Source organism: Lactuca serriola, chromosome 9, assembly GCF_051521515.1.
Source record: "Lactuca serriola cultivar US96UC23 chromosome 9, Lser_US96UC23_V15, whole genome shotgun sequence".
NCBI lineage: Eukaryota > Viridiplantae > Streptophyta > Magnoliopsida > Asterales > Asteraceae > Lactuca > Lactuca serriola.
The window spans coordinates 39879088-39889805 of record NC_136416.1 but is presented as its reverse complement, the minus strand read 5'-3'; the positions used below and the strand labels follow the sequence as shown (position 1 = coordinate 39889805).

Genomic DNA, 10718 nt, shown 5'->3' with positions numbered 1-10718 from the left:
TGTTAATAAACACAAAAATATTAATTTGCATCCACATATCAAAACACACAAGACACAGAGAGATGAGTAAAAACACTTTGTAGATGTGTGTGTGTGTGTTAAAGAGATATTGATTATTCCTTTTCGTCTATGTGGTTTTGTCGTTTCAAATTTCCCTTCTGTAAAAGGAACAATGACATTTACAGTTACAACTTCTAACGAGTGAAGCAAAGTTGCATGAACACACAACATCTAGGGTAACGAAAAGAGTGCAGACGGTGAGTCGTAAGGACTGATGCAAGAACTAGATAGTCTGGTAGCCTAAATTTCACCTTGCAATGTGCTCGTCGATGATGAGACGACCTAAACGGAAAAGTCGTCGAATTTTATGGCTTAGAATTCAGATTCAAAGGATCTTAGATTTCAACGAGTTGTGTAGAGTCTTCACCTTACTCGATTCAATGAATAGAGACAGTTGACGGAGGAAACCATAGATTTCAGATGTTGGTTCTTGGGCAACGATCGATGATGAAGCTATAAAAGAAAGAGGATGAAGAGACGAAGACGATCGATGGATTTGAGAGAAATAGGGAATCGATTGATTTGGGGGAATGATTTTTCAGTACCACAAATGCCTTTAGATTAATTTCAGAACCATACCCCATGTTTAATTTTCCAATTTATTTATAAAAGTGTCGTAAAAGATCTTAACCCTTAACTTTTTTAATCCGACGGTTCACTTTTAGTTGTCGGATTCTCGGTAAACTATAAGTTCTCAAATGAATATATATATATGGCTAGGTTAAAGTGTTTTAGACAATTACTTCTTATTCCATTCGTATCTAGGTTTTTATGTCAGCAATAACATTATTTTAGGACTCACTCACTTAAATGCAATAAAGTTGTATGAAATATGAAGAATGAGGGTGTATTCTAGTAGAATATACTCTTGTTCTCCTAGAATACACACTTATTATTATTATTATTATTATTATTATTATATATATATATATATATATATATATATATATATATATATATGAATTCATTCTGAAAGAATATTAATATTGACACTAATGACGAATTAAATTAGTTTCCATAAAAAAGAATTATAAATATGGATATCATTTAATATAAATTTAATGTTACTCAATTCTTATTGGTGCATTCTAGCACACAATAGATGTGAGAAACATTTGAACCTATCTCTCTCTCTCTCTCTCTCTCTCTCTCTATATATATATATATATATATATATATATATATATAATACATTATAAAGGAAATCTCACTATTTCTAAAAATAGCTTCAATAAAATAATATTATTTTTTTAAAACGTTCAAATCTTTAAGCTTAAAGTACAACAAACCATGAATATAATATTATTAAATTTTTAAACATTTTATATTGGGAATACAATTTACGTGTGAATTCTAAACTATAGGGATATTTGACCTGGCTTCCCTTATATATCGCCGTTTAATTTCTTCATTGAGTGAACTAATTCCTAATATATCTACAAAATTTTGTGGATTTTGACTGGTTTTTCCCTATATTGGGTCTTTCAGCGGCAGTAAAACTACAAACTACCTCTCCATCTAAACAAAAATCTGCCTGTAGCTTCCAGTCGCAACAACACACGGCCACCACCTCCACCATTTCCTCTGTCATACTACCATAGAGATCTTCTTTCCTGCTAAGTGGTTGTCTCCTCCTTCTCACAAACCACCGCCCTCCAGATGCAATAAATATACTGCGTTGTTACATCTCTAGCCACCTGCATACGATTCCCTTTCTCTCCTTTCACAAAAAACCCTTAATCGTTCAAAACCCACATCTCTAGCCACCTGCATCACCATCGTCGCCTCTACTATTATCAGGAGACATCACCATCGGTAGCATCAACCATCATCAAAGACCGCTGCACCAACACCATTATACCACCAACAATCTTCATATCTAAACCACCACACCATCATCACTACCAATGCATCTCTTCCCCTCTTTGTATCTCTTAAAACCCATGAACAGAACCACCATTATTCACCCTCCATCTTCTTTTTTCGTCCCTATATGGTTCCCCCTAAATGTCATCGCCTCCATCAACCACCAATCACACCACCGGCCTCTTTCTCTTTGTGATTTTCGTTCACAAACACAAACACATTTAATCTTTTCATGAATCTAGATCAGATAAAATTGTTATCTCCTTTACACAAGTCAGTCTGCCAAACTAACCCTTCCTTCTACACATCTGAGACTCACACCAAGTCATATATCCTCCTTTCGAAGACTATATGTTTTAACTACTTATAATTATTGATTTCAGGTGTAATGCTGATTTCTTCTAGAAATGGATGTGTTTTATGTTTTATACATAATTTATTTGTCTTTTTTTTCTACAGATCCACACTTCTTTATAGGGTAATTGATGGAATGTACTATTTTAATGACTATATAGATAACACTACCATTTTGATGCACTGCTCAATTAATCGTTTTTTGGTTGTCAATGATTGTATAGTTATATATATTAAGTCCCAAGATGGAGAAGTAGTAGTAATTAGGCCTATCTCTTTAATATCATTGTTGTTTCAGTGAGTCTCATCACATAATAGATCTGAATTGGAATCATTAATTACTTGTGTCACTCCAAGATATCAACTGTTTATAAAAGTAATTAATCATTCAATTGATTTTGTGGATGATGATGATTAGGTTGCTGCTATCCCAGTAGAAAAACAGAAAGATGATGAAGATAACAAGAGTCAGAAAATATCTCCCCTAAGTGAATTCCCAAAATGGCAAGTGTGTGCGTGTGTGTTTAATTACGTGTATGTGTGTATGTTTAGTAATTTTCTATAATACAATTTTGCTGATAGATGTTGGATATATTTTTTGATTCTGTACGAGTTCTATGCTTTAAACTTTGTGGTCCTTGTGGGTTTAATTTTGTCATTTGCTTTAAACATAAGGAGGGCAGACATGAAATATGGGCACAAACATTTACTTGTAGACAAAAGTAATTGACATACTTACAATAAGTTTCATCCATCGCCAACCTATGTTCCAGTCGCGACATTCCATTATACACAACTGATGATTGTTTGTTTGCATGTTTTTAATTCCAAAGACTAACTGGAACTATCCATATTATCATCAGATTGGAGTGGCTTCTATTGACTTGAGGCTAACTTCATTTCACCTTTCTTTAAAATTATACATTTAATGGAAGCAAGTAAACTAAGGGCATTTTAGTTATTGGTAGTTATGTTGTGTATTTTTCTTATTTTTACATTATGTGAGCTTTGAAATTTTTATCTTATAGTGTGAAGAAATTTTGGGATTAATCTTTAGAAGTGTTCCTGAAAAGATACATGGTTCAAGCAACAGATTCCTTGGGATATTCTTGTCGCTTGCTATTCAAGAAAGATTAAACACATAAGATATAATGAACCTATGGGGGGTTTATAAGAATCTTAGTTGTTTGCAATTTGCTTAGGATTCTCATTCTCATATGTTTTTTGAGTGTCCTTTCTCTGTTGAAGTGTGACAAGAGTTAAAGACAAAGTTGATCTCAAGAGTGTTTCTTATACTTGGAGAGATCTTAATGGGGAGCTTCAAATTCTTTAAAGGGGAAAGCTACTAAAAAATTAATAATGAAAATTGCTCTTGCTACTATGCTGTATCACATTCGGAGAGAAAGAAACTGCAGATTTTTAGGAGAGGAAATAATAATAAGATTAACGTAATTTTAAATATTTTTGAACATATAAGGCTTAAAAAGTTGGGTTTAAGTATGGTTATTTGGGATTTAATAATGACGTGAGAAGTAAATGGGGAATTGCCATTGAAAAAGAAAATATTTGATTTTTGATGGATTGTTGAAATTTATTCTTTTTGATTGTTATTTAGTTGCATTAAATTACCGGTTAATAAAGTTGGAGAGGAATAGGAATTTGAAGGATTATTTGGATTTTAATCCTTCATTTCTTTGGTTTTTGTGGATCGATAGAACTAATAAAGACGAATGTATGCTGATCAAGTGCATAACATTAAGAACATGACAGAATGAGCTTTTTTTGGTTAATATTAAAAATGAAAAGTATACTCAATGGTTTCTCGCTCTGGAGTGGTTTCATTGGAATAAGAAAAGCAAAAAGAGAAGAAATGAGTGGTCTATAAAAGATATTAAAGATGGATCGATGTTTTGGTGCAATAATATAAATAAAGGGCAATATAGTCTTTTTGTTGTTTATGTTAAAATAGACATGTTTAATCTTTTTCTTTTCAAGTTTATGGGTTGGCTTTGCTGAAAAACCAAAGACAAAAGGCATACAAGTGAGGGGGTAAGTAAAGGGTATTTTGGTCCTTATCAGGAATTAATCAGGAAACTGTCATTTTCATGATTACATTTGGATTAAAATTACTTGTTTTTTTCGTTTAACTCATAACCATCAAAAAGGCTTCTTGTTGTGTCTCATGCTATGTACTGTGATCAAAACGAATATGACTTTTGAAGCTTCTAAATGGAATTGTATTAGTTGCATCAACTATTTAATTGCTATCTTCTCGAGTATAAGAAAAATATATTGGATTTGGATGTTATAATATGAGGTCACATGCTACAGTGAGTGCCCATTTTGGAGTAGGTGTCTACTTTTTTGAAATTACGGTATGTATTTGATTTATTACCATATATTTCTCGAAATTGGTTATAAAAATAAAGAACTTTGACGTAACATTAGAATGAATTTTAATTTAAATCCAACTTATGAATGTATTTTTTTAAATCCTAACAGCCTTTCAAAATGAAACTATTAACCGAAAAGAAACTATATACCGTCTGTCGACAGAAAACTAATCGTAACTCTATAACTATTTGCTAAAACAGAAGTACTTGTCGCCACCATATTGCCCCTAATGGAAATAATTGCCGAAAGAAAATATTTGTCGCCGCCGCTTTGCGCGGACAAACGACTAGTATATATATATATATATATATATATATATATATATATATATATATATATATATATATATATATATATATATATATATATATATATATATATATAATACGTTTTTTTATTTAGCTATAGATGATAATATTTGCAAAAAGCCAAAAAGAAAGCCATTACGTGTCGTTGAGATGTCATAATCATTGTGCGGTTTTTAATATTGTCACATTAATTTTACAAATTAAATAAGAATTTTTGGCATTTAAAATGTTAATGAATAATGATACCTCTTTAACTCCTGCCACTCTTGTTGGCTTTCTAATTAAAACATATACTCAATGAGTGAATAAATAAATATATTCTAATTATTTGTATAAGAAAGGCGTTGTTTGATACTTGATAACTGAGTTAGATATGATTGAGCGAAATGTCTAATCGGGGTCTGAAGCTCTTATTGAATCTGCCTCTGAAGTGGCAAAGACGTCGGTCGAAGAAAGAAGGAGCGTTGCAACCACTTAGATATCAGAAATGGGCAAGAGAAGGCACACAACCATGGATGAGGATCAGTAGGGGAAATATAGTTATAGTCTCCTATCAGTGTTTTTTATGTGGACCGACATTAAAGACCGAATAAAAGACAAAATATGAAGTATGAAACACACCGACTTAGACTCGGTCAGAACTTGCCTCTTAATAGACTCAGTAAACTCAAAACAAACAATCCCTAAAGCTATACCTATTGCAAGATTTTAATGAGCCTCTCACAAGATTTAAAAAAATTTGTTTTGGTGACCTAGGTCATGGGAGCAACCTAGCTCACCAAAAATGAATGCCCATTTTCCTTATTTATATTTGGTGCATGTCAAATTTTTAGTAGTTTAATATTTTTGGGTAAAATTTATTATCTTTAAATAATCCAATATTATCTCAGTAATTTTTTTTAATTTATGATTTTTTTCTCTAAAAATATAAAATAATATTGATATGCTTAATATTAAAGAAAAGTAGATTTGGGTTGAGTTGCTAGCGAGATTAATAATTAAATCGGATTGAATTGTATTTATAGAAGAAAAAAATAGTTTTTATAAAAAAAAAATTGGAATCAATTTGATTGCCAATGGGATAGCCTAAGTTCATTTTCAATTGTAAGATCTAAATACTTCGTTTCACATTTAATATTTCTATATAGTTAAATCAAAATTAATGTTGTTAGATATTTTCAAATGATAACAAGTAAACAAATAAATAAGTTAAGGGAAAATTAAAAATTTAGCCAAATTTTTTTTAATAATTCCCAAAAAGTAACGTTTTTTTTGAAACATCCGCTTAAGTCACAAGTGATCAATCGACAGGTGTGGTTTCATAGCTTGTACTTGCAATTTCCTCCTAGACTACAATTTGGGCCCATTTTCGCTAATGGGCCGAAAGTATATAAACCCTAAGTTATATAAATAACTCGTATTTCTACGGTTTCAGATTATAGAAATTCTCTCAACTCTGGCTGTCTATCAATACTTTCATAAAACTTTGTAAGTTATCTACTATTTAGTGTTTTAGTCGTGTTTTGAGGATTCTCATAAGGAATCAGTGAATGCATCAATATTTTATTTTCAGCAACAATATGAAACGGATGTAAATTAGGAGTGATAAAAGTACATGTTCGTTGTTTTGTTTCTTTTCTGTTGGATATATTTGCAACAATATGAAACGGATGTAAATTAGGAGTGATAAAAGTACATGTTGGTTGTTTTGTTATGAAACGGATGTAAATTAGGAGTGATAAAAGTACATGTTGGTTGTTTTGTTTCTTTTTTGTTGGATATATTTGCAACAATATGAAACGGATGTAAATTAGGAGTGATAAAAGTACATGTTGGTTGTTTTGTTATGAAACGGATGTAAATTAGGAGTGATAAAAGTACATGTTGGTTGTTTTGTTTCTTTTCTGTTGGATATATTTGCAACAAATGCTTTTCCTCTATAGTCACCTTCCTTAGCAGCGTGATCTTTATCAATCACCACATACACATTCACAAGTTTTCCTCCAACCTCTTTAATTACATTGATCAAGTTTCTAACATCACCATCATGAACTATGGTTATATAATAAAGCCTTTCATGATGGTAACCGAGACTAATATTATATTTATCAAACAAACAATATTCATTTTCTCCAAACATAAAAATTCACTAAAATTAGTCTAGTATGAAAATATCAAACCAAAATTGTATATTCTAGAAATTCTCATATGCTAATTGAGACTCAATTATATGCAACCTTCTGCAAGTTACAACCACGAAGAAATGTTCACCAGAACTCATTTTAGTACAAAAAATATATAACATGAAAATTTATAAAAGAAAACAAAAATGTTGATAATCTAACAATTTTTACAGAAAATTTTATATATAAACTAGTGTAATTGTATAAAATTTACAGACTTTATTAGGAACATAAAAAAGCCAAAATCGACAAGAGGAAATCATAGGTACACCAAAGGAAATCCCAGGTGACCCTTAGGTATCTGCAGTTTCAAGGGAAAAAAATAATTTTTAAACCTACACATTAATTTGGGCACTGTGTCGAAAATGGGTCGAGATCGCAGAACATGTAGACGAAATCACACGTGGGCACAACCACCTTTGATTTTAATGGTTATTTTCGAAAAAAAAAAAAAAACTCGATTTTTAGCTATTTAAAAAAAGTAATTAAGATATTTGGATGAATTTGTAATTTTCTCATAATTAAAACAATCAAATTAGGTTAATATAATTGTAGTAGTTAACTTTTTATTTTGATGTACATGCTTCATTATGTTTTTAGTATAAGGGCATAAACTATATACTTATCTATTCCAAAGGGATGATGATTTGTAATAGTGCTAGCCCATTTCCATTAATGATATAGCCTTTTCTAGTAAAAAAAAACAAAAAGAAATAAAGTAAATCCAACTCACACACACAGACACCAAGCGGCCAAGCCATCATCTCCTTTTCCAAATTTTTTTAATCTCAATCAAGTGTTTTTGGGTTCTTTATACATCATTTCAACATCTTTCCCACATGTAGTCTTCTTTACGTGTTTCTTTCTTCCATCGTTCCAACATCAAGGTCAACAATTCCATTTAGGTGGAAACATCAATCTAAGAGAAAATATGATCGATTTAGAAAGAAAGAGACATAGAGGGATCGAGAAAGGGATAGAAAAGTATGAATATAAGGTGGAGAGCAACCACACCGTTGCTATCTTGTGTCTATCACATTTCGCTATGACAACGACGACATGGGATAGTCGGTGGTTACGAGGCAGGTCACAACACCTTTATCTCCTCTACATTGAAACCAACATCAACAAGCTTGATTCTGATGTATCCATCTTCCCGATTCATTTGTTGTTCTTCTTGAAGTTTGAATTTTGTTCTTAATGCTTGAAGGCTTGTTCTTGAATCTTGAATTTGGGTATGAATTCATCGTGGAAATTTGTCGGTTTTTCATTTGAACATTTGTTCTTGAAACTTAAATTTTGTTTTTAATGTTTGAGACTGCTAGGTATGTGTAACATGTTATCGCATTTTATAACATCAAAAATATGTCAGCTCAAATGTCACATCACATATGGTGTTATAACATCAATTAAGGAAATAACCACCATGATATAACACCAAATAATTTTCATCTCATCATTTTTTTGCGAGTACTTTTTTAATTATAAAAATAAACATAATTTTATTAAACATAATATTCAAATAAAACATAATAGTAATTAAATTAAACATAAGATTTAAATTTAAAAGAAATATATTACAAGACCAAAAAAAAATACTATTTTTCTTTGAATTTACTATTCTTCATCTTCGTTACCATCATACATATAATTCGACAAGTCTTCTTGAAGTTGTATGTGTTTTCGTGCATCTTGAATATCAACGACTCTATGTAAATATTTTATGTTATCCCTGGTTGAAATTGCATGCGTTTGGGTTCCGTAGACATATACTCTGCCATATTTCGTCATTTATCTTCAATCACCATGTTATGCATTATGATGCATGCATTCATAATATCTTGTAGAGTTATTATAGCAAATGGTCGTGCTATATGTTTAACTATGTGTCGTTTCGACTTTAGAACTCCAAAAACACGTTCCACATCCTTACGTGCACCTTCCTGACTCCTCTTAAAAAATTGTCTCTTGGTTCTACTAGGTGTCGAAATGCTTTGATGAACGTGGAATATATATATATATATATATATATATATATATATATATATATATATATATATATATATATATATGAGAATGTTCAATTGAGAAAAAAAAGGCTGAGAAAGTGAAAAAGTTCACATTTATATATGAATTAGTGTGTGTGTGTGTGTGTTTGTGTGTGTATATGCCATTATTCAGCTATGAATAACTGAATCCTCAGAGGTTTTAACTAAAATTAGAATTCACTACAAAAATGCAGATATATAAATTTATAATAGAACAATATCATCCTAACTAATATATGAATAATTAGACGTTAATATTCATATTAGAATAATAACATAAACTTAATATTTTTATGTTTTCACACTATTTACTTTATTTATTTGAACTTACTTCTCTCTTTCTCTTTCTTTCTCTCTCTCTCTCTCTCTCTCTCTCTATATATATATATATATATATATATATATATATATATATATATATATATATATATTCTATCCGTAAGGTAATACCCAAACATATATTCACTTCCATTGAATGTGAAAGGAGTATACTATGCCTTTCCTGACAAATGATCTTGTAATATTAGTGACTCATCAAGAACTTTGACATCGTTTTTGGAATCCACAACCTCGAAATAATCATGCCAAATCCATAAATCTTCGGAAGCAACAACCGCTAACACCAACGAAATCGCTCCGTGATGACCATTTGCATACTAAACTTTCCATGCCACAAGATAATTCTTCATTTTCAGTATGTAATCAATGTTTTCAAGCATACCTGGAAAAGCATGTCTTTCTTCATGTGTCGCGTACAGTGGTTGCATATCATTCAACGAAGGTTTCCACAAATAAACGTCACCTAATGTTTCAACAACACCTATTGCCAATCAATACAAACCTTCTTTTGTAGTTCTCTCAAACATTCTCATATAATCGTCAATAGAATCGGGAGACTCCCCCATAGCCATCAGTTTAATTACCGCATCACATTTCTGCAACCCTGTGGATCCTTGCTTACCACTAGCATCATATCTCATTTGGAAAAATCTATACCTAAACATATATATAATAAGTAAAAAATGTATTGAATTTACATAAAAGCTACATTTAAAATATACAAAAATTGAAAAAAAAATGATACATACTTTCTAAGGCACTAGCTATTCGTACAAACAATTTTTTTCGCAAACGAAACCTTCTTTTGAATTCGCTTGGCTGGACGACACAATTATCCGCAAAATAATCATAAACTAAATGTTCGTGTTGGCGATTTTTGTTTAACATCACAAATCTTGTTAGTAGATGAACTGGATCTGGTTGTAGTATCGCGTTCCTACAATGCTCGTACATCATACCGATGAAGATATCATCATCATAATCATCATTGTTGGACAAGGCGAACAAATCCATTATTTTTTTGGGAGGTATTGAAATTTTATAAAATATAGAGAAAGAGAAGAATGATGTGAATAAAAATGAGATAGATGGTATGTCTTTATAGGTTATATATATATATATATATATATATATATATATATATATATATGCATAGGTTATTCTAT

The 10718-nt window shown here is 30.8% G+C and overlaps 1 protein-coding gene across 1 annotated transcript; it reads right to left on the bottom strand.

Moving 5' to 3' along the window:
- Positions 1 to 9704: 9704 nt before the first annotated feature.
- Positions 9705 to 10566, bottom strand: LOC145075576 (uncharacterized). The gene is made up of 4 exons (XM_079021774.1): positions 10302 to 10566; positions 10251 to 10257; positions 10137 to 10209; positions 9705 to 9869 (listed from the first exon to the last, which is right to left on the bottom strand). The coding sequence occupies exons 1-4, from the start codon at positions 10564 to 10566 to the stop codon at positions 9705 to 9707; spliced, it is 510 nt and encodes a 169-aa protein (XP_078877900.1).
- Between the last annotated feature and the right edge of the window lie 152 nt (positions 10567 to 10718).